Source organism: Paramormyrops kingsleyae, chromosome 4 (genome assembly GCF_048594095.1).
Source record: "Paramormyrops kingsleyae isolate MSU_618 chromosome 4, PKINGS_0.4, whole genome shotgun sequence".
Taxonomy (NCBI): Eukaryota; Metazoa; Chordata; class Actinopteri; order Osteoglossiformes; family Mormyridae; genus Paramormyrops; species Paramormyrops kingsleyae.
Window position 1 is genome coordinate 2662554 of NC_132800.1, and position 26072 is coordinate 2688625.

The 26072-nt window shown below is 45.3% G+C and overlaps 1 protein-coding gene across 1 annotated transcript in view; it reads right to left on the bottom strand.

Moving 5' to 3' along the window:
- Positions 1–26072, bottom strand: part of LOC140588649 (CMRF35-like molecule 6) — a 44896-nt gene that overhangs the window by 10090 nt on the left and 8734 nt on the right. The window contains exon 2 of the mRNA XM_072710473.1: positions 1570–1698. Coding sequence (XP_072566574.1) covers positions 1570–1615 — 46 coding nt within the window. The 5' untranslated portion in view covers positions 1616–1698. The remainder of the gene's footprint in view (positions 1–1569; positions 1699–26072) is intronic.

The window sequence follows — 26072 nt, forward strand, 5'->3', positions numbered from 1 at the left end:
AGCCAGTAGAGTTCATGCATCTATCTAGGATGCCTCCTGGATGGCTCCCTGGGGATGTGTTTCAGGCATGTCCAACCGGGGGGACACCCTGGGCAGACCCAGGACATGCTGGGGAAATTATATCTCTCGGCTGGCCTGGGATCGCCTTGGGATCCCTCAGAGGAGCTGGAGAAAGTAGCTGGTGAGAGTCAGGTCTGGGCATCCCTGCTTAGACTACTGCCTCTGCAACCCAACCCCAAAGGAGCAGCAGAAAATGAATGGATGGATGGATTTAAATAAAAATTACTCAGCATGACCTAACATACAAAAAGCATCTACATGTATTTTAGTTCATCCATCCATCTTGCACATGCTTATCCAGTACAGGGTCAGTACAGTACAGGGAGCATGGAGCTGATCTGAGGCAGCACAGGGCACAAGGCAGGGGAACAACCAGGACAGGATGCCAGTCTGTCACAGGGCACAAGGCAGGGGAACAGCCAGGACAGGATGCCAGTCTGTCACAGGGCACAAGGCAGGGGAACAGCCAGGACAGGATGCCAGTCTGTCACAGGGCACAAGGCAGGGGAACAGCCAGGACAGGATGCCAGTCTGTCACAAGGCACAAGGCAGGGGAACAGCCAGGACAGGGTGCCAGTCTGTCACAGGGCAAACACTCACACGCAGTCACTATGGGCACTTTTAGAGTCACCAATTCACCTGAACCACGTGTCTTTGGGCTGTGAGAGGAAACCGGAGAACTGAGAGGAAACCAGCATAGATACAGGGAGACCATGCAAACTGCCCACAGAGAGCTGGGCCGGATATCAAAACCACAAGCCTGGAGGTGTGAGGCCCCCATGCTGCCCCCTGCTAGAGGTAAACTAGCTCTTCAAACCTGCTGCAAAGTGAAACATAACCAGGTCTAGTCTCAACCCCTGAGGCTGATCTTGACTCCTGATAAACAGAGACCTGCTCCAGTAGGACATAAAGCTGGGTGTTTAGAACCTTCTGACTGTACATGCAGAGTGTACAGCAAGGGTTGGCCGCTGCCTAGGGCCCTTAAAGAGTAGGGGCCCCATGTGGATTGAATTTCCTTATGTTACATTTAAGGATATAACATAATATGATCATTGAAATGATCGCAACATGTATGTTATTTGAATTTTTAGCAACAGTTTTCAGGACAGACAAAGTTGTGAACAGACGTGGAGAGAACACAATTAAACAAACATATGCAAAAAATCAAGATTAACCTTGGGAGTGGTTCAATAAAGTTAACTGACAGATCGACTGGTGTGATATCCCCCACCCCTCATGAGCAAATTCCTGCCACCACCCTGATCAGCAAGTTTTACCGCTGGTACGCAGCGCTTTGATTACAATATTATTGAGGTTCGATTGTTTTTAATTCCCTCTCGTTTTTCTTTCTGCTCCAAAACTCTCTCCAGTGGCCCACTTAGGGGGACCACCTACCCATGTCAGCTTAGGGGCCCCAGAGAAGTTAATCCGCCCCTGACTGTATCTGACAGTGTGTGAGGAGCAGGAGAGAGATCTCTACTCAGTACCACTGTAATGAGTGACACTCACCTGTGAGCCCAGCAATGAGAAGAAACAGGAGCATCAGAGGATCCATACGTGTGTGTGTCACTGAGCCCAGATCTGTGGAGACTGACACTCACTTCCTCATCCTCTGTACCTTCACTGTCTCTGTCGTTTCTATTCTCACACAGAGTGAAGGGGGAGTGGACACTTTAAACAGGAAGTGACAAAACCACAAGGCTGAATGCTTGGCACTTCAGATAGTCAGACCATTATCATTTGTAAAGTATACAATAAACAATCAATGCTTAGACTCCTTCATTTCAACAGTAATAAAAGAAAATGCATGAATTAGAGATAACAGGTATTCATACTGTGTTTTTCTCATAATAAATGAATATTAGACAGACTGCTTTGTCGCCTCAAAGATTTGTCTCTGGTTTAAGATAGCTATATATATTGTTAGTACAGTAGATGCTAATGCAGGAAGCACACAGTGTAAAGTGAGGTAAACCTTCAACAGCACGTTGGTCCATTGCAGGGCACTGGAAGCTGGAGAAATGCCATGTGAACAGAGGAAGCCTGCAAACTGCACACAGACACAGTCATGGTCACATTCAAAGCCAACAGTCAGTAGTGCTGAGGGGGCAGGTACATGCGTTCAGAGGGACAGTAACATGGTCAGGGGCCCCTGGGCTTCAGCCTGGGTAAGCCTGTGCATTACAGCCCCTGTATGCGTTATACCACATTACCATGGTTAGAGGCCCCTGGGTTTCAGCATGGGTAAGCCCGTGCATTACAGCCCCTGTACGCGTTATACCACATTAACATGGTCAGAGGCCCCTGGGCTTCGGCCTGGGTAAGCCCATGCATTACAGCCCCTGTATGCATTATACCACATTAACATTGTCAGAGGCCCCTGGGCTTCAGCCTGGGTAAGCCTGTGCATTACAGCCCCTGTATGCGTTATACCACATTAACATCGTCAGAGGCCCCTGGGTTTCGGCCTGGGTAAGCCCATGCATTACAGACCCTGTATGCATTACATCACTGTACTTGTTATACCACAATACCATGGTCAGGGGCCCTTGGGTTTCAGCATGGGTAAGCCCGTGCATTACAGCCCCTGTACGTGTTATACCACATTACCATGGTTAGAGGCCCCTGGGCTTCGGCCTGGGTAAGCCTGTGCATTACAGCCCCTGTATGCGTTATACCTCATTAACATGGTCAGAGGCCCCTGGACTTCAGCCTGCGTAAGCCCATACATTACAGCCCCTGAATTCGTTATATCATTATATACTAAAGACACAGCGGGACTTTTGGAAAAAGCAGCAAGACCAGCAGGAGACGTGGGCTTCTGACATTCAGGCCTCAGAATACATTACTGCTTACTGTGGAGGATCAGCTCCTCTTACACTGCATGTGCAGCCAAAGTGGAAAATTTTATAAATAAATAAATAAGATCATAAGAAATTTACAAACGAGAGGAGGCCATTCGGCTCATCAAGCTCATTTGGGGAGACCTTAACTAATAGCTCATAGTTGTTCAAATCTTATCTAGCTCTGATTTAAGGAAACCCAGGGTTTCAGCTTTCGCTACACTAGCAGGAAGACTATTCCATACTCTAACTACACGCTGTGTAAAGAAGTGCTTACTCAAATTTGTTTTAAAATGTTCTCACGCTAATTTACACTTATGGCCACGAGTTCTAGTATTTAAACTAATATTGAAATAACCATTTGGCTGAACAGCATCCAGACCCGTTAGAATCTTATAGACCTGGATCATGTCCCCCCTTAGTCTCCTTTGCTCAAGGCTAAACAGATTCAGTTCCGCTAACCTCTCCTCATAAGACATTCCTCTAAGACCAGGAATAATTCTCGTAGTCCTCCATTGCACCTTTTCTAAGGCAGCAATGTCCATCTTAAGGTATGTAGTATGTAAATTGCTTAGATTAATAACGTTGTTCACTTTCCCCATATGAGGTGGATTGATTACTTGAAATTCAGATACGTCATCCATGATTCACCTATAATATTATTGTGCCAGGGTTGAATAACTTGTTTCTTATAAAAGGGACCAGCAGGATGTTCTAATAGTTGTAAAAATTCTGGGAAACTTATTCTGTTATTTCGGACTTACGGGATGCTTACGCTGTTTGGTGTTAACGTGAGGTTATTTTGTATTACTTATTAAATCGTGCCTGTTTGTTCCTTCGAGAGCCCTATGTCCCTCTCACATCATTTTAATACAATTGCGTTAGCGAATATGCGCTTTGTTTTCTGTCTAAATGTGAATAACAACGATGTTTTATGGGTTACCAGGGGTGCTTTTGTGGAAAATGTTTAAAATATATGCTTCATTGCGCACAGGATTACTCTGGAACATTTTAGCGCACGACATTGTAACGGATGGTAACATTGTAATGGATCAAGCAAGTTTTCTTGTTCTTCTCTGCTCTTGCGATGCCTTGGCCGCCCAGTGCTAAACTGGTGTCAGGAGTGGGATGTCCGAAGCCATTGCATTGGTGCCAGTAGAGCGGGCGGTTTTTGACATGATATAGTAAGCCTGCTCTAGCCTGGCAGACCTCGAAGTAGCAAGAAAGCAGCAGTGAAGGAGAAGCAGTGACGCTTCCGTGACGAGGATGACTTGGTTTGTTTGCTGGTGCTGCAGGACAGAGGGGCACCAGGCACCCCACTGCCCCGAAGGCCACACCAGAGCTGTTGGCAGACAAGCAGGGGACACCAGAGCAAGGAAGGCACCCTCCGCTCCATCACTGACGCACCGGACCCACACAGCACGCCCTGAAGTCGATTCTGCCAAACTGTCGGACTCACGTTGGAAACGGCGACATCACTGAGTGAGAAGGGCAGGCTCTTCTGCAGACTCTGGCCGCTCACCGGCCACCGAGTGCTCCCCGCTCGTCAAGTCTGTGGAGCTGCAGCATGACCCCAGCTGTGAGCAGGAGCAGGCAGAGGCTGCTGTACGTGAGCGCCAGGAGGAGTGCTGCAGCTGGGAGGGCCGGCTCACTGAAGAACGCCACAAGCTTGATGAGCAGCGGGAACGGAACCATCAAGTCCGGCAGCGGCTACGGGAATTTGTGGAGCAGGAGCAGCAGGATCTGACCTGCTCAGATTCCTCTAAGAAATGCCTCCTTATCTGCCCTCAGAGCCCTCACAGCCATCCTCAATTCCCGGTAAAAACTGGATTCGCCACCAAGTTCACTGCGACTCCTCAATCCAGGGTGCCCTACAAGATGAAGCACCTCCTTCTGGGAACACCCACACAACCCCCAAGTCTGCAAGTTCCTCACAAAAACTGCATGCACACTCATCAGCAACAATTTGATCTTGGAGTCTGGCTAAGTCCAGTTTCATTCTGCTAGTAGGTGGTAGCCTACTAGATCTAAGCTGAATCTTCAGAGTAGCAACAAGTCTGTGCTCAGAATTCACAAACACGTCTCTAAACCCTGCAGTTCTGCAGGAGTCTCCAGCATCTGCCCATGAGGATGGGATCTCCTTCGCCCCACCACCAGTATTGGAATAGTCCAACGATGAGGCACAGAGTGTTGGAACCAGGATCCAGTGACCCGCAGCCCCTGACCTTTCACAAAGTCAAGGAACATGGAGCCTCTTTCACCCCAGTCACCAGACCCATGGGGACTGACATAATCCTCATAGCCCTGTCACTGCCAATGGTAGCAAAGTAGTCACCCATGACCAGAGGAGTGTCACCTCATGGGTACCTATCGACCACACTTTTGACCACAACTGTACATAGTAGTACATTTTAATACTTTTTATTGAACTACTTACTGCCTTAGTTTCTTTTTGTGGAGCATTGTTTGTCAAAAGTCACACAAGGGAAATTTACTATGAAAACATCTTGCCATTTTGCATTAAATCATATTGTTTACATTTACAGTAAGCTACAGTGGTGGTCAAATTTGGAGCACACATAAGAAAAGTGTGGTAAACACATATTTGAAATATAACTAAATCTACCATTTATTTTTTGAGATATTCACAAAATTCCAAAACTCAAAGGTGCTTTTTTTATTATTTTATACTGTGCCTAAAATTTAGAAAAGTTATGAATTTCAATAATTCAAGTTAATACGATGAAGTGAACAATCATTTGAACTTTTAAGCATCAGACATGTGTCGTGGCTTTACGCTTGAGCACGGAGCGGGGAAGCAGGACAGAGGCGATAGTTGGGGAATCGTGGGGTTTTTTAAGGAAAACAATAGGCAATACAACAAATGGATGTTAAACTTCAGTGACCGGACTGGGGAAAATATACCAAATGTAGACATAAATACATTGGACTAATGACAACAATCAGAAACAGGTTTTAAACACGGGGAATTCACACAGGGTTAACTAGGGGGCGTGGCACAAGGAAGGAGCAGACGAGTGGGACAGGATAGGACACCTCCCCCCCCCTCCCCCCCGCAACGGCACGTACTCCAGGCAGGCCTAAGGGGAGCAAAGGACAAGACCAGGGAATCAATGAAACCTGGGAAAACAAAAGCAAAAGACATCAACGAAACACGGGGAACAGCACGGACACACAGAACAGGCACAAGGAAGAAAAGAAGACAACTCAAACAATAAGCGACAAACCATGGGGAACACGGACAGACACAGAAACACCAAAGACAGAAACATAGGACCTGGGGACACTAGAGGGGACAACGGAGGGACCACACAAGAGGGCACCCCCATAGGAGGCAGAAAGGGACAAGCAGGGGACGAAGGCACAGAAGGTTGGGAAGGAAACACAGGGGGCACAAAGGAACCACAAGGCACTGAAGGACGAGGGGGAAACACAAGGGGCACAAAGGAACCACAAGGCACTGAAGGACGAGGGGGAAACACAAGGGGCACAAAGGAACCACAAGGCACAGAAGGACGAGGGGGAAACACAGGGGGCACAAAGGAGCCACAAGGCACTGAAGGACGAGGGGGAAAGACAAAGGGCACAAAGGAACCACAAGGCACTGAAGGACGAGGGGGAAACACAAGGGGCACAAAGGAACCAAAAGAGAACCATGGAGGAGCGGGACGGGGAGTGAACACAGGGGGCAACACAGTACTGCAGACTGTAGCCAATGAAATGCACAGTATGTAACATGTTATTCAGTCAGAAAGGAAGGACATTAACACAAATACTGAAGGAGAAAATTTTAATATTTTAAAACATTATGATATTGAACAGCTTCCACATTTTAATTTTATTGTGTATGTTAAAAGAGACCTGGGAGAAGTAACATTGTCACTTCAAATGAGCTAATTCAGGGGGTTAGATATGATAAGTAATATGTTAATAAATATCTGTGTTAGGCAATCATTAAAATAAACATATTTTCACTGAATCATATTATTAAATATTTTATTACTGTGTAAATATCACTGTGTTTGTTCCTAATACACGTGTGTTCAGGTTCCCCAGAGCTGTCAGTGGACAAACAGGAGGTGACAGGTGTGGAAGAAGATCGTGTCAGTGTTCAGTGTCGCTATGGAAACAATGAAAGTCAGGTGATGTGGTGCAAGATCAGGGGCTCCTGTGCATCAGAGGGATCTGGGAGTTTGGATGGGAGGCCTGTCCTGATCAGGGATGACACAATAAATAAAGTCTTCAGTGTGACAATGAGGGGATTGGAGAGGAAGGACACAGGCTGGTACTGGTGTGCTGCTGGAAACCTGCAGATCCCAGTTCATATTACTGTCAATCAGACAAGTTTCACTCATGAAGGGGATCTGTGTTTTTTGGTGGGATAATCAATGGGGGGAGGGGGGCTGTGTTTACCAGAGTATTACCAAGAAACACCAGGGTGAATCAAGTAACTGAAGTCACAGAAAAACAGAAGTATGAATAAAAAATTCCATAATAATATCTTAGTTAATCCCTAAGAAATAAGGGATATTTATCAGATGTTGTTGATTAGGGTTATTTACTGAGATTATAATTTCTATGCGGGTGACACAGTGACCCAGTAGGTGGCGCTGTTGCTTCACACCTCTATGTTTAGGGGATTGAATCTGGTTTCTGCTCTGTATATGTGAAGTTTGCATGTTCTCCATGTGCTGTGTGGGTTCCTTCCCACAGTCCAGAGATATGCAGGCTAATTGGTGTCTCTAATAGAGAGTGTCTGTCTATGTGGCCTGCAACAGACTGGCATTCCGTCCAGGATGTACTCCATCCCTGTGCCCTGTGCCGCAACAGGGAGCAGAAGGGACCCTCAGCGGGCATAAGGCGGGGGCCGCCGGAGCTCAGGCGACCGCAAGGCTGGAACAGGGGCTGAAGGGGACAAGGAGGAAGCCGAAGGGGCTGGCGGAGAAGGCAAAGATGAAACCGAAGCCATGGCAGGCGGAAGCGTTGCCACAACCGGCTCTGGCACAGGCGACCTGCGAGTCACCGGTGGGGTACCTGCAGGCGATCGACAAGGTGCAGTCGGTGAAGAGGGAGGTGAAGAGGACACTGTGGCTGCGGCAGGCAAAGGCACAGTCACCGCTTGCCCAGGGTCAGGCACCTAATGACACGCAGGCAGGGGACCCACAGGTGTCTGTGGAGCCGGAACCAGGGGGAGCGAAAGTAGGCCAGGGAATCGACTCCGACCCCAGTGTCCCGTCCCTCTCTGGGAGACCGAGAGATGGGAACCCGGCTGGGATCTGCCGTGATGAGGGGGCGGTGGCAGAGGTGACCCACTGGAGGGGTCCACTGGGGTAGTCAAGGTTATCCCCGAGGGTACCCACTTGAGCTCCTCGTCCAGCTCCATTAAGGAGGGAGGAGTGGGGCTTAAGCCATCAGGGATCTCCTTGGGGACAGGAACTGGGGCCATGATAGCCAGGGACATGGGAGCAGGGTCAGGAACAAGGGAGACGGGAACCGGAAGGTCGGGAATGTGGGGGGCTAGAACCGGAGAGACTGAATCAGGAAGATCTGGAGCCAAGGGGGCTGTGGCCGAGGGGTCAGGGACCAGGGGGACTGAGGCCAAGGTAGTAGGGACCAAGGGGACTGAGGCAGAGGGAGCAGGGGCCACGGGAAGCAGAGCATCAGCTGCCCAAACTGGGGCTGCAGGGGCCTGGAGCTCTGCTGTGGGATCCGCTGGGACTGGAGTGTTAGTAGGAGGCACGGGATCCACTGGGGCTAGAGCTGCAACCTCAGGAGGCGACGCGTTAGCTGCCGGGACTGGGGCCTTGTGAGGAGGTGCGTCGGCTGCCGGGACTGGTCCCTCTCAAGGAGGCGTGTTGGCCACTGGGACTGGACCCTCACAGGGTGGCGTGTCGGCCGCGGGGACGAGAACCTCAGGAGGTGACGCATCAGCCATCGGGGTGGGGCCAGCGCATCATCCGCCAGGACTGGAGCCAATGGGAGCAGCGCGTTGGCCACCAGGGCTGGACCCTTACAGGGCAGCTCATCGGCCGCCGGGGCTGGGGCCTCAGGTGCTGGCATCATGGGGACTGGCTCCTCGAAAACGGGCATCACAGGGACTGGCTCCTCAGGAGCGGGCATCATGGGGACTAGCTCCTCGGGAGCAGGCGCCAGAGCAGGGACCTCTGGGGGCGCATCCAGAGCCGCTGGGTCTGGAGTCATGGGGAACAGAGCAGGACCTGGAGCCATGAGGGGCGAAGCGGAAGCACAGTAACCACGGGGGGCAAAGCAGGAACCACGGGGGGCGCTACGGGCATGGGAATCTCTGGGGGCACCGCAGGCGCCACCAGCACAGGAACCACAGGGGGCGGTGCGGGAGCCGTCAGGTCGGGAACCTCAAAAGGCGGTGCAGGAGCCGCTGGGGCCGGGACCACTGAGGGCCGTTTGGAAACCACCAGGACTGGCGCAGGAACCGCAGGGACAGGAACCACAGGGGCAGGAACGGTGGCCGGGGGTTGCGCCTCGGGGGAGGTGGGTGCGGCATCTCCTGCTGAGGAAGCCTGCTCCATCCTCAAGTGGAGCAGCCTCCTCAGTATCTTCTGCACCGCAGGCTCCCCCGCTACCTGCCAGTAAAGGCCCTGGAGGGTGAAAAACCGTCAGGCCAGGGTCTCAGGCGCAGCCAACAGGGCAAATGAGCCCCGGGTGCAGGAACCACGGGTAGTGGAACATTCACCACTGGCACAGGAACCACAGGGGGGGGGCAGAGCATCCTCTGCCGGCACAGGAACCATGGGGGGCAGAGCAGGCTCCGCCGGCACAGGAACCATGGGGTGTGCTGCAATCATATGCGACACAGGAACCTTGGGTGGTGGCAGCACAGGAACCTCCAGGGGCACAGCCGGAATGGGTGGCGCCCGAACCTCAGGGGGTGCTGTAGTCACTGCCTGCACAGGAACCTCAGGAGGCGGTGCAGGAGCCATCGGCACAGGAACCACAGTGGGCAGAGGATCAGCCGCTGGCACTGTAACCACGCGGGGTGCGGCTGGGGTTTGTGCCTTAGCAGTGGGTGCTGCATGTTGAAGGAACTTAGGGATCTGCGGGATGGCATCCCTAACCGGCCTGGCCCCTTTAAGGGCCAGGCACATCCCAAAACAGGGGCAAGCTGCTGATCCTGACACAGAAGCAGCTGCTATGCGTGCTTTGGGTGTCTGCTCAGACGAAGCGGTGTTTACGCCTGGAGCGAACACCGCTGGATTAAGCACTGGGAGGAAGTCCTCCCGACATGCAGCAAGGCAGGCTGGGGCAGGACACATGTCTCTCTAACTTTTATATCTTAAGTCATAACACTTCAAATACAACTATAGTTGACTAAAATAAAATAAATAACAATCATAGGTTACAGAAACATTGATTTGTGGTAACTGAGGACTCATATGGTTTGGCATTAGGCAGACAATTAGCTGCTGCCTAGGCGGATGCTGAGCTGATGCCTCTGGAAGGGGAACCAATCAGAATGTGTATTTCAGATGGAGGTGTGTTAGGGATGTGTCAGCAGGGTTCGAATTACAAAGTGGTTTTCGGGGGAGCCGTATTTACCGATCCTCCCTGACTGACTTTAACGCTTTTGGTGCATGTTCGGGCATTTAAAACAATAGGTTTACAGTAAACCTATTGTTTACTTAGTAAACCGTTTACTTCAAAACGCAAGCGTCAGTCAGTGTTGTCAGTGTTAGGGCAAACAGCTCTGTCCACGGTTCTGAATCAACCGCGCTTAGGCCTACATCATGCAAATCATGATGAAAACAGAATAACTCACATAACAATCATAAAAAAATACATCAATATTAAATAGGATTAGGGCCAATCCTCACAAACGCACAGATCAAGTAAGTAATTCCATGATTCTTACCTTAAATCAGAAGTGACCACAGAGGCCTGGGGTCTTCTGTCTTTGCTTTCCGTCCTGTAACCCAGAATGTTGAGGGTCGGTGACCGGCTTTAATCCAAGATGATACAAAAGGCAGAGGGTCAAATTGCTCCAAAGGGGGTCCATTCAGATCCACGAAGAGAAGCGAGGAGAGGCTTTGTTCACGCAACTTGTTGTGATACTTGCTGTCAGTAGAATTCACGGCAGAAAATCCCCTCTCACACTCAGCTGAGGACGGCAAGTAGGTCAGACTTGCTGTTTGAAGTTTGACAAGCGTTTTCCCTGGTGCTCTGTTTTGAAAAATTCTGAACCAAATAGTGTCCTAAAATATTTTATGTCAACCATCCTTACCTGGCCACATCCCTCCCCCCTTTTATGGCGCTGATGGGGATGTATCTGGATCGCGTTTCACCGCTGCGTTGTTCAGCAAATTACCATGCGAATGCGATTTGAATACGCGCTAATGCGGCTATTTAGAATGTGAATAGCGATCTTCGGGTGAGAGCGGTCCCAGCTGGCATTTTAACGTGGAGTCAGCGTTGAATCAACGTCAGGTGTCAGTGTTGGATAACCTTTGGAATTTGTTTAGATTTTGCAAATGCATGGTTGTAAAAATAATGTTGATTTGACGTACAACTCAAATTTTATTTATATTTCTATGTTGAATCCATAGTTAGTTAACAACACCATTTCAACCATTTGGTATTCAACGTTGTTTTGACGTTGAATGAATGTTTTTTTATAAACTGACATTATTTCAACCACATTTAAACGTTTAAGGTCGGTCGAATGCCAGCTGGGGTACTACACGCCCCCGATGCAGGTAAAACAAAGTAAGGTGACATTGTTTGATTTTTTTTTTTTTTTTTTTTATTTAACGTAATTTTGAAAAGACAGAAGCCAGAGTTTTTTCATTATTCTACATTAAGATTTCAGTGAGATATAAACTGAAATAGACGCGAAAAGTACGCTGTACAATGCACTCGAACCCAGAAGGTTAAAGCACGTGAGCAGAGCAATATTCGGACCATAAGACGCACTTCTGGGGGAAAAAAGTGCGTCTTATGGTCCGAAAAATACGGTAATTTCAGTGCAGCGCCGCCACGCATGGATGGTCACAGCAGGAGACAGCGGAAAATAGTGTTCGGAAATAGTCATCTAATGAGCGAATAAACACACAACATTGACACATTTTTAATATCATCATTTATTTCAGGAACCTTAATGTACAGAAAATCAAAATCTATATGCGACACAAAAAATGGAAAGTGTTTTAGAGCTCCCCCTAAATGTCTCAAAGTAGGCTTTCAGGGGAGCCCAGGTCCTTTTCAGGGGAGCCGAGCTCCCCTTAGCTCCCCTGTAATTCGAACCCTGTGTGTCAGAATGCCAACAAACTGACCAATGAAGGGATTTCGTGACTAACTAAAGATTAACTGTAGGAAGAGATGTGTAAACCATGTGGAGAGAGAGATTGCGCCTCATTCACCAACCGTTTTTACGAAAAAATTTGTTCTTAAACCCCACGTACGCACTTTTTTTATTTTCTGACATTCTTATCTGAATTTGTTCTTAGCTAAGACCATTCGTACGCATATTTGAGTAATGATATTTTGTTCTAAATAATCGGTTATAGCAGTTTTGTTCATTCTACAGTTCATAAAATGAAAGTATTTGAATAATTTATAAAAGTAAAATATAAAAAATCATTTTAAAGTGTAAAAATAATTTTCATGGTAGTAACGGCAATCATGCGGATTATAAATAGGTCTGTTTCTGCGCGTTGGCCTTTCTATCAAAATGGCATTTTGTTTACTTCTTGAAGAGCTTGCCAATCGTGCTCTAAGAAGGGAACGCATGTTTGAAGAGCATTTATATTTATTTGGCACACAGCGTTCACAGAGAAGGTAATATTTTTCCATGTATCAGTTTTCTTTGGGGTTTTATATCCACTGGTTACGCTACTAAATAACATGTGTCTATTTGCATTTACCTCCTGTACCGTAAGATCCAATTATAATGGACTTCAAAGGACCTGGCAAAACAGTAATCCAACTTTACCTGAGCAGATACGTGACTATTAATAATGCCAACTACGTATCTGCGCTGGATATCACCGGCACGCCGCGCGCCTTGTTGGCGGAGCCTGTATGTCTGTTATAGCTGAACAAAACTACAGCTAAAAGCGGCGCTGGGAACTAAATTGTTTGTCCTTTAGAAGCGAAATTCCGTTAAATGCGAGTCCGCTATATCTGATACTTTTTCTGCATGTTCTTAAAGGCGCACGGCCGGGACCAGCGGACCTTGTCCGTAATAGATGATATTCCGTTATAAGCGAGACCACTATAACGGGATTTTATTGTATTAATACTTCTACTTCAGCATTACTGAAGTTTTTTTCCTCTTAGTGCCAAGTGGCTCACAGCCTGCGCGCCTCTTCACCATTCCTTGCACACGGCCCTACAGTCTCATGCCCTCTTATGGGAAATTGCAGGGCGTTTCCCTATGCTAATTAGGACAAACTGGCACGCGCTTTCAGTTACGAAGATGTGGGATTCACCATTCTTAAGAACAAAGGTGTGAACAATACTGCTACTTATAAAAGTACATAGTAAGCAATGCTGGCAGTTTGTTTTGATCCCAGATATCTGATCACCAAAGTCTTGGCTACATGAAGATGACTAAATGGTGTAGATGCAACATTCATTTGGATAAATAAATAAGAAAAACCTAACTCATGTCACTATTTCTGGCTCCTTCCACTGAATATGTAGCAACTTTCATGTGTATGAATGAGCCATTAATTGTCACCTGGCCACGTCCCCAACCCCCTTTAATTGCGCTGAAGGGGATGTATCTGGATCGCGTTTCACCGTTGCGCTGTTAATCAAATTACCATGCGAATGCGATTTGAATACGCGCTAATGCGGCTATTTAGAATGTATCACTCCCTCCGGTCTATACACGAAACCACGATTCTTCATTCACTGATGGATTTATTCCTCCGTCACACTTCTCCTCCGAAACACCATGAAATCCACCGTCAAACTGTCATTACATAAAGTACAGAATGACCAAACATAAATATTACAAATAAACATTTAAACGCAAGTTAAGAAATACGCAATCAACAAACACAGTTAACATACCTCGCTGGCTGCACGTAACCGTGAGAGAATGAGTCCGCTTCAGAAACAAAACTTAACAAATAATTCCCAATTTCTTCTTATTTACAGCTTTCCTTTACTTTAAAGCAGCTTATTCCTTCTTGTGACTTAGTTAACTTATAACGTTTCTTTGCACATGCCTTTTTACTTCCTCCCTTTACGTCACTTAAAACGAGTCTGTAGGCAACGCAGAATGAAACTTAGTTCCTACCCAAAAGGCACAACAATAAATAAAGGAAATAAACAACATAAATGAACACGATAAATTAAACAAATTGACATAATTTACAATTATGGCAGTTAAAGAATGTGAATAGCGATCTTCGGGTGAGAGCGGCACTACACGCCCCCGATGCAGGTAAAACAAAGTAAGATGACATGGTTTACTTTTTTGCCAATTTAACCTAATTAAAAAAACTTTAATACTTCCGACAATGGACGTTTTGAAAAGAAGACAGATTACGGATTTAGCCAGCGTTTTTTTCATGATTCTACATTAAGATTTCAGTGAGATATAAACTGAAATAGACGCGAAAAGTACGCGATGTCGCCGACGACATACTCGACCCCAGAGGACACGTCATGAATCCGACGTAGGTTGTTCTTAACAAATTTTGCATGGAACAAATTTAAGAGAATTCTTAAGAAAATATTGGTGAATAAAGGCCATTGTTCTCAGGATTGGGACAGACTCTCCCTAGTATCAGAGAAACAAAAGCTTTTCCTTCTCCTGTTTGTGCTTTTCTGGGGTCCAGGTATTTCTCAGCTTCCACACACTATATGTATTTTCATCTGTGCACTATTTCTTGCTGCTGTCTGTACCAGACCTTCCCCCAAGATCAATATAGTAAATCCTAATTTTACTGACTGTGTAAGTGTAATCCAGATCACAAAGTCCTTGTTTATGCTTAGGCACACAGAGTGATGCAACCTTTATCCTAGACGAAGTGCCTCAAGACCATAACACACACAGGGAGAATGTCCATCTGCAGCTATCAAGAATGTCAGCTAAGTCAACAGTCATATCTTCTCAGAAACTGACAGATCTATAAGTGAGAGGATACAACTCGGAGAAAAGGATTTTGCTGCCACCAGTTTTCACACGAGAATTCATTCCAGCAAACAGGTTACACATTCCAACCTCTGAAATAGCTCTAAAATGCCTCATCTGGAACAATTAGCAGACAAGATCCCACCACCTTGAAGTAGGGTTCTAATTGTCAACAAGCCCTCCTTCCAAGGGAGATCATGTCCAGTAAAGAAAATCATCCGTACGCACAGCAAACTAATCTCGGATGGAGCATCATTGGCTGCTCAAAGCCAGCAACTGATTATGTTGATGCAATAGAATCCAGTCACAGAGTTATAGTGCGACAAGTAACACCTGCTGTGCAGCCATCAGTTGAGCTAAAATGAGAAGTACACTTTGTGTAAAGGAGTCAAGTCAAGGAGATCAGTCCAAGATATAATTAAGGTTTTTCACAGATCACTCTGCAGATGATAATCCAGTTTCTCAGGAAGATCTTCAGTTTTTGTCTAAAATGAAAGAATGTATAAGGCAAAGGGAAGACAGCCACTATGATCTTCCACTACCATTCAAGACTGACAAACCCAGCCTCCCAGACAATAAACAATGCACCATTTATAGACTTACCGCATCAGAGAGACAACTGAGGAGAAATGGGCAGTATCACAAATTTTATGTCCATTTCATGAATGACATAATAACACGAGGAGAGGCTGAGAAGGTTCCACAACTTGAACTCAATAACCAGCCAGTGTGGTATAACGATATACCACAGATAGTGATAACGTGTGACATCAAAAGGATGTTCCATCCGGACTACCTAAGATTTCTCTGGTGGGACAAAGACTATCTGGACTCCAATCCCTCAGTTTACAGAATGAAGGTGCACCTGTTTGGGGCAGCTTCATCCTCTGGTTGCTCCAACTTTGGACTCAAGCATCTGGTATCGCAGGGTCATGGAAGATTTAGTGAAGAGTCAATTGAGTTCATCTAGGGAAGTTTTTATGTCGATGTTGGCCTAACAAGTGTTGGGTCATCTGCTGAAGCCATTCATCTTGTGGAACAGTCAAGAGCCTTGTGCAAACCTGGGAATCTTAGGCTGCACGAATTTGTATCTAATCATTAGGCAGTCACTGCAACAGTACCACTTGAAGAATGAGCCCAAACCAGAGATCTAGATATGGCATTAAGAGAACTTCACATCAAGCGAGCACTTGGAGTTCAGTGGTGCATTGTAGCGGATGAATTTCAATTCAGGGCTGTAGTTAACAAAATGCCACTGACAAGGAGAGGAGTTCTGTTAACCATTGCCTCCATCTATGATCCGCTAGGATTCGTGGCCCCTTTCATACCACTGGGCAAGCAGATCCTTCAGGAGACAAGGTACATTGGGATGATCTGCCTGAGCATATTTCGCCATGATGGAAGTCATGGCTTAAAGATTTGCCCCACTTAGCACTCCTGAAGATTCCAAGAAGCCACCTCCCAACTGGCTTTGGTGATGTCATTCAGTACGAGCTTCACAGCTTTTCTGATGCAAGTTCCAGTGGGTATGTTGCAGGTGTGTATCTCCAAGCAGTGAGCAAAACAGGGCAGATCAGTTGCTCACTCATCATGGGGAAGGCAAGAGTAGCCCCTAGCAAATTACAACCATACCAAGGCTTGAATTGTCATCAACTGAGACTTCAGTCTGCAACGCTGAAGTCATCAAAAGGGCGCTTGAGATTGAAAATCTACATAAGTACTACTTGACTGACTCAAGGGTGGTCCTTGGCTATGTGAACAATGATGCCAAGATGTTCCATACATTTGTAGCCAACCGGATCCAATGCATAAAATCTAGCACAAACCCTAAACAGTGGCGACACATCAGCTCTGAAGACAACCCGGCCGAATACGCCTCAAGAGGGTTGAATGCAGTTCAACTGAAAGAGACCAACTGGTTGAAAGGACATGAATTTCTCTGGCAGCAGAATCTTCCACGCGAAGGGGGAATGGTGGGAGAAATAGAAGTGACTGACCCAGAGCTTTGCGAATGTTCATGCAGTCAAGGCAAAGGAATTCAGTTTAATGGCGAATCATTATACGAAATTCTCTGACAGGCCTAGGTTAGTAAGAGTTATTGCCAGGCTGAAGAGTTTCATCAGAGAATTCAGGACACTTCAGCCAAGAACAAATGAAACAACTCACCTTGAAGAAAGAAGAGAAGCAGAACTCTTCATCATCAGGTTAGTACAAGAAGATGCTTTCGCTGAAGACATCCAGAAAATTAAGGTCCAGAAAGAAGAAACCCTGAGTAACAAGAACAGATTACGTCAGTTGAATGCTTTCTTGGAACAACATCCTAAGGGTGGGAGGAAGGCTAACCCAATCTGCTTTATACCATGACGTCAGATATCCTGCAATACTTCCAAAGAAATCTCATATGTCAGCTTTGCTCATCAAACATCATCATGAGCGGGTTCACCACCAAGGACGAGGGATGACCATGAATGAGTTGCATACAAATGGAATCTGGATTTTGGGATGTGAAAATGTGGTCTCCTCACACAATCACCAGTGTGTCAATGTAGAAGATACAGGAGAACTACATAGTCTCAAAGAATGGCAGATCTAACGGAAGAGAGAACAGAGGCATCCCCTCCCTTCACCCACTGCGGGATCGAACTAAAACGGTATGGATTGTTGTTTACCTGCTTATGTTTCCGAGCAGTGCATATAGAAACTCTTGATTACTTGACAACAGATGCTTTCAAGAATGCCCTTTGAACATTTGTAGCCATCAGAGGTCCAGTACGCCAACTAAGATGCGACCAGGGAACCAAATTAATTGGTGCTAGGAGAGAATTTGCTCATTTTCTCAAGGGAACAGATCAAGAATGCCAACTGGCAATTGCCCTCTCAGCCAGTCATATGGGTAGAGTGTGGGAGCGTCAAATTTGAACGATTCGGAGCATCCCGACTGCTATGCTCGATAAGTCCACAAGCAGACTCGACACCACAACTTTGAGGACATTTCTTTATGAGACTATGGCAATAATCAACAGTCGACCATTAAGTGTTGAACATCTTCATGATCCTGCTGGTCCAGAACCTCTCACTCCCAATCACATACTAACCATGAAGTCATCAGTTATTCTTCCCCCTCCTGGACAGTTCTGCATGGAAGACCTGTACCTGCATAGAAGATGGTGAAAGGTACAGTTCTTAACCAATGAATTCTGGTGAAAATGGAAGCAAGATTACCTGCTAAACCTCCAACAAAGATGGAAGTGGCAAGGTAGACCACGAAATTCACAAGTTGGTGATACTGTGATTTTGCACGATGACAAGACACCAAGAAATGAATGGAAGCTGGCCAGAGTTGTAGCGGATTACCCCAGTGCAGGTGGCATGGTATGAAAGCTGAAGCTATTAGTCAGTGACATTACATGGAATAAAGGTAAGCCACACATTAGATCAATTCACTTTGAAAGACCTATTCACAAGGTAGTCACCTTACTTGAGGCAATCTAACCCACATACAAGCAAGTACATTTATACAGACTTAGAACATTTGGTTGATTGTTTCATAATCTTCTCTAAGGAAAATCCCACATTCAGAGTTAATGAGTGATTTTGGTGGGAGTGTAAGTGTTGTTGCATAAATTTCTGTTTAAATATAAATTGATACCTTTTTCATGATTGATTTATATAAAATCATTCATTGAATGTAAGGATAAAAAAACAGATATGTGTTGATTAGTAAATTCATTTAAGAGTTAAAATACGACAAACCTCGCAAGAATGCGCTGCTGCATTCAGTGAACTGCGTCATTTTTTTTTCTTTTGTCTTCCTCATGGATGGTACAGGGAGCAGATGTATTGCATGGCACTCTGTAAAATTGTGTTAAACTTTGTACATATTGATGGAAGGTAACACCAATGTTTAAAAGGACTTTAAGGGACTTTAAAGGCACTTAACCTCTTTTCGTGACAAGCGGTCAACGAGGTATTTGTTGCTTTATTTAATTTTGTGCTCTGCACCATTTTTGTAGTTTTCATTTATCTTATTGTCATGTACCGTGTATATCATCGATGTATTTATGTTATGTTTTATTCATAAATGTAGTTCTCATGGCGTGCAAGTGTGCTGGCATTCCGTGTGCTGACTTGATGGCGAAACAGTGGATTCGTCAGCCGAATAAGCCACATCCAAGCAATAAATGCCAGTTTTAATAGAACAGACCTGTGCCTGTGTTGTCTTGAAGAGAGCTACAGACTGTCCAAAGCCTTTTGGTTCTTAAGTAAAAATAGCTCATTTCATTCACCTGTAACCCATTGTAATCCTTTCTATCCCCACCTCTGTTGACTTGACAGAGCAAAATTGCCAACAAAACAAAAGGGTTACAATTAAGTCAGGTAAAGAAATGTGACGTGAAATTTGAGGATCCAGGTTTTCAGCACCACAGACAGCAGTTTGACTTACTGTCATTTAATGGGAGCTAAACCAGAAACCATTATACAAGGATATTTTCATTTCATTTTGACCAATAGGTATATGATATCTTTTTATTTTTGACACATCCTTTGTTTTGCCTTATCTGATCTGTATGGGCTGCTGACAAGTTGCTGTGTGCGCAAATTAGGCGGTCCTGGATTTTGGTTTGTTACATCACACACTGAGAGGGTCACTGATTGGTGGGGTCTGATGAGGAGGCATGACCTGAAAACCACATACCATTTACTTTTAGTTTTAAAAAATCTTCATTTTTAATAATTACCAACACCAGCAAAATACAGCAAAGCATTTATCAGAAAAATCTGAAAAAATAAAATTATATTTTAGAATTAATGTGCAATCTAATAAGGTTCACTTATTTCACTAATAACCTATTTTTAGATGCAGCTACTATGTGTTAAGACAGCCAAGTAAATGTTGAACATAATGAAAGACAAAGGTGTGAATTTAACCAGCAGGTGGCAGCAAAAATATTGAGAAGAAGTGGCCATCAGCAGTACAATGTAGTGGCTGCAAAGGTCCCCACTAGACCATCCAGCCTTAAAGTTCAATTAATGAAACTAACATACATTAGTGTATTAATAAGCTTGTATATTTATTCAGATCTGTGGTGTGTATTGGCCCCTTCCTCTGCTTCTCTCTGATTGGATCCCCTCTTTCTACAGGAGCTGCAGTGCAGCTAAATCAGAATCAGAATCAGAATCAGAATAAGCTTTATTGCCAGGTATGTTGACACATACGAGGAATTTGTTGTAGTGACAGAACTCTACAGTGCAACAGAAAGACAGTGACAAGACAAGACACAGGTAATAAAAAGAGTTATATACAGATATACAAAGATATACAAAGTAGCGTGCAAAATAGCAAGAAGACATTCCAGTATGATGTGTTTGTATAGGTATGTTGATATGTGCAAATATGAAAAATAAATAAGCGTGTGTTAAATAAATAATTTGTTTGTGTTGTGTGTACCACGTGTATTGTTAAGTGTACATGACATTGTTAAGTGTTCATGACATGGACTGCCTGGGGGAAGAAACTGTTCCTGTGTCTGGTCGTTTTGGTGCTAAGTGCTCTGTAGCGTCGACCAGATGGCAGCAGATTAAAGAGGGAGTGTGCTGGGTGTGAGGGGTCCAGGGTGATTTTCTTAGCCCTTTTGCTCACTCTGGATAAGTACAAATCTTGGAGAGTGGGGAGGGATGTTCCAATGATTCTCGCAGCAGTCCTGACTACCCTCTGCAGTCTTCTAAGGTCAGATTTGGTAGTTGAGCCGAACCAGACAGTTATAGAAGAGCAGAGGACGGATTCAATGACTGCGGTGTAGAACCGTATCAGCAACTCCTGTGGCAGGTTGAATTTCCTCAGCTGACGAAGGAAGTATAACCTCTGTTGGGCCTTTTTCACAATGGAGTCAATGTGAGTGTCCCACTTCAGGTCCTGGGAGATGATGGTCCCCAGGAACCTGAATGACTCTATTGTAGCCACAGTGCTGTCCATGATGGTGAGTGGGGGGAGAGCAGGGGGGTTCCTCCTGAAGTCCACGATCATCTCCACTGTTTTGAGCGTGTTGAGCTCCAGGTTGTTAAGACTGCACCAGGCAGCCAGCTTTTTTGCCTCCTGTCTATAAGCAGACTCATCGCCGTCCTGGATGAGGCCGATGAGTGTAGTGTCGTCTGCAAATTTCAGGAGCTTGACAGAGGGGCCTTTAGAGGTGCAGTCGTTGGTGTACAGGGAGAAGAGCAGTGGGGAGAGAACACAACCTTGAGGGGCGCCAGTGTTGGTCATACGGGTGCTGGATGTGATTTTACCCATTCTCACTAGCTGTTGCCTATCTGTCAGAAAGCTGGTAATCCACTGACAGACAGAGCTAGGTACAGAGAGCTGGGTTAATTTGGGATGGAGGAGTGATGGGACGATGGTATTAAAGGCAGAGCTGAAGTCCACAAACAGGATCCTCATGTAAGTCCCTGGTTTGTCCAGATGTTGCAGTACATAATGCAGTCCCATATTGACTGCATCATCCACAGACCTGTTTGCTCTATAAGCAAACTGCAGGGGGTCCAGTAAGGGTCCAGTGAGGTCCTTCAGATAATCCAACACCAGTCTTTCAAATGATTTCATGACCACAGATGTTAGAGCTACAGGTCTGTAGTCATTAAGTCCAATAATTTTGGGTTTCTTTGGGACAGGAATGATGGTGGAGCGTTTGAAGCAAGAGGGGACTTCACACAGCTCCAGTGATCTGTTGAAGATCTGAGTGAAGATGGGGGCCAGCTGGTCAGCACAGGTTTTCAGACAGGCTGGAGTCACACCATCTGGGCCTGGTGCCTTCCTTCTTTTGTTCTTCTTGAAGACCTGGCGCACCTCGTCTTCACTGATCAATACAGCAGGAGTGGGGGAGAGGGGGGATGCAGGAGGTGAGAATGGTGTTCTCTCAAACCTGCAATAGAACTCGTTCAGATCGTCTGCCAGTTGTTGATTCTCCACAGTGCTGGGGGATGGTGACTTGTCTTTCAAACTTTTCCACACGGAAGCTGTGTCACCAGAGGAGAACTGAGTTCGTAGCTTTTTGGAATAATTCCTCTTTGCCACTCTGATCTCCTTTTCCAGTGTGTATTTGGCCTGTTTGTACAGAACTCTGTCCCCATTCCTGCGAGCATCTTCTTTGGCCTGACAGAGCTGGCTGAGTTTTGCAGTGAACCATGGTTTGTCGTTGTTGTAGATTAAACAGGTCCTGGTAGGAATGCACATATCCTCACAGAAACTGATATATGATGTTACGGTCTCCGTGAGTTCATCCAGATCGTTGGCAGCAGCTTCAAAAACAGACCAATCAGTGAGAGAGAAGCAGGCTTGTAAATTCCGCTCTGCTTCATCAGTCCAACGTTTTGCAGTCCTTAATACAGGTTTAGCTGATTTCAGTTTCTGCCTGTAGGTCGGTATGAGATGAACCAAACAGTGATCAGAAAGTCCCAAGGCTACTCGTTGGACAGAGTGATATGCATCCTTTATAGCTGTGTAACAGTGATCCAGTATATTACTGTCTCTGGTGGGACATGTAACATGTTGTCTGTATTTTGGCAGTTCACGTGAGAGATTTGCTTTATTAAAATCCCCGAGAATGATTAAAACAGAGTCCGGGTGTTGTCGCTCAGTCTCTGTGATGAGATCAGCGAGTTTCTGTAAGGCTGTGCTCACGTGCGCTTGCGGAGGAATATACACATTCACGAGAATAAACGAGCAAAACTCCCGCGGCGAGTAGAAAGGCTTACAGTTAATGATGAGTGCTTCTAGATCGGAACAGCACATCTTCATTAACACAGATACATCTGTACACCACCTTTCGTTGATGAAGAAACACGTACCGCCGCCGCGCGATTTCCCCGTTGATTCTGCGTCGCGATCCGCTCTAAACAGCTGAAAGCCCGGCAGACTTAACGCGCTGTCTGGAATGGCGTCATTCAGCCAGGTTTCCGTGAAACACAGAGCAGCAGAGTTTGAAAAATCCCTGTTGATCCGGGTAAGCAGAAGAAGTTTATCCGTTTTGTTGGAAAGAGAACGGAGATTCGCCAGATGGATGCTAGGCAACGGCGTTCGAAATCCGCGTTGTCTGAGTTTCACGAGCGCGCCGGCTCGCTTCCCCCGTCTGCGCGTCCTGAAGCGCTTCCACAGTGCCGCGGCTCCGCTAACTACAATGTTCAGCAAAACGTCCGAATACTCAAAATCTGGTAAAAGATTTTGTGGAGTGTTCTGCCGAATGATCAGCAGTTCATTTCTGGTAAAACTGATGGTGTTTGAGAAACAAAAAACAGGAAAAACTAACAAAAACAAAACAAGCACTTGAGAGCTGAGCACTGAGGCTACCATCCTCGGCGCCATCTTCCTCGCCTGATGGTGCAAATCAGATACAACACACCAGTCCCAGCTTTCAGTACAGCATCCAGAACCTGCTCCCACCTGTCAGACATATAATACATCAGTGTATCTGTCAGTCACACGTATCACATTTAAACCTGAAGAACAATGCAGTGAATCTACTCTGACAGAATTATAACCACATTGATGACCAACAGCAGCACCAACATGCCCAGCCCTTCATACAGAGCCAGCCGGACCAAAGAGCTGAATAAGAGGGTGGATTTGGACAGTAAAGTCTTGTATGCTTTATAGCAACATGGTACAGTTACATGTCACATCTGTACTTCAATATATTGTTTTTTATAGCATCAAGTACTCTACAGAAGCTGTGAATGGAATCTCGTCATTCTGTTCTATTCTATTCTGCTCTATTCTATTCTATTAGACATTCTATGAGACATTAATAAGGAACATGAAAGTAGCTAGAGGATTCTAACTGCCAAACAGGCTTCAGCCTTTCCTCAACAGCATATGGCACAAGGCGGGGGCTAAAATATAATTAACAAAATATGAAAATTTCAGTCACTGCCTGACCAAGTAGATGTTGAATAATCAGTTCAACACTTACTTCTGATTTTTATCATTCCCTTCTTCTTCATCATGTGCTGAGACTGTCTGTGGGACCATTTCAGTGCTGGATGCAGCAGCAGAAGCCATGATGGTTTCTGAGAAAAGGATATCAGTGGAAATAAGAGAGAGGACTGTGGTTTCTGATTATGATTAAAACACAAAACACTGTTCTGTCAGTGACTCTTAAGCAAAGGTACTTTATATAAGGATAACATAGAATATTAAAGAGTCTCTGATGGGAAAGAGAATAATAAACTATAATCACACCAAAAGTGTTCATATCCCAAGGCACTGAGAGTGAACAGGTGAGAATAATTATGTTATTTATATATTATAATGTTTTAACGTGGGATTGCATCAGTTATTGCAGAATACAGCTGTAACTCTGGCCTTTGCTGGGATTAGAAACCAGCTACAGATATGTAACTCAGTCTGCAGACCTTTGGGAATGATTCATCCCCACAAGGCAGAAAAATGCCTGCATTATGACAAAAATACAGTTTTAATGAATGACAGTAAAATCATGCCTGTAATATTTCTCGTTATACATATGCAGCATACAGTAGAAGTCGATGAATCTTGTTTTTAATGAAAGAGTAAAAATCCATGTTTTATGTTTAGGAAATACCATGGATTTATACAGATTCATATGTAGAATGACGGGCTGCCTCTCTGTGTCCAGCAGGTCGAGAGAGATGCCATGTGATGTATTATGAAAGACAACATTGGGAAATTAGATCTTTGATATTTGCTATAAAAATTCCTCGTAAACTAGACATCAATGAATCCTGAGGGCTAAGTACAGCTCCCAGGTATAACTCATTTATTTTATAAAGAGCAGGACCAGTAGCTGATGAAGTATTCATAAATGTATTATGAAATGTCTCCGTTTGTATTAGGATGAATTCGCGGACGATTACGTCGCTCACGTGGCATGGAATTCATCCTTTTACTGTAATATTCTGGGAAGTTGTGATTGTGGATTAATTCTGATTGTGTATGGACTAATCATCCTGAAATTCAGATACATCATCCATGATTCACCCAGAATATGATTGAACTGCAGAAACATGTTGTTTTTACTGATCACCTGTACAACTTATTTTTCACAAAAAAACGGAATGCTTATCTTGGTTTCTCGTAGGCAGGATGCTTATCTCGTCCTCAGGACAAGGGGAGGATCGGTATGCGGGATGCTTATCTTGTCTTCAGGAGGACGTGGAGGCATTGCGCAAGGACCAATTATCCTATTACAGTGGTACCTCAGTTCTCAAACTCATTAGAACTCTAATTTCTTAAAAGTCGAACCCACCAGTTCGAAAAAAAATGTCCTAGAACACGATCTGAATCTCAGAAGTCAAACCGTGAACGCCGACCTAAGATAATTTGTACACGCGGGGAAATGAGTCATGTGGCACGTCTCTCAGCAGAAACAAAGGGTAACGCTTCAATCTCAGCCTCGTATTCGCTGTGATAGCATCGTGCTTGTTTACACTAGCTGAATACATATATTTAGACAGTAAAAATACATTTAGACAATGATAGTGTCATGACCTGCTCGTCCAATCCTCCTGTGTGCCACGCCCCCCTCATTACCTCGTGTTACTTCCTGATTGTGATCACCTGTTGCCTGTTATTTTCGGCTTGTCCTGTGTATTTAGTCTGCGACTGAGTCTGTTTTCCCCAGGTCTGTCATTGATGTTGTGTGCCGTGTTGCTCGTTTCCCTCTTAATAAACCCCGTTTGCCTGTATTTACGGGTCTGTCTGCCTGCTCGCCTGAAGCGTGACTTGACAGATAGACAATAACAGTAATTATTATTAAATAATAAAATACATTTAAAAATAAAGATTTCTTCTTAATTATTTTAATATTTATAATAAACCATTAATACATTTAATTATCATAATATTGCTGTGCGGAGCGGGGACGGAACGGAGACAAAGGCACAGACGTCAGGATATCGGGGAATACGGGGTTAAATTACAGGTAAGGCAGGCAAAACGCAGACGGACAATACAATGACCGGACTGGGAAAACAAACTGACTAATGACAACAACCAG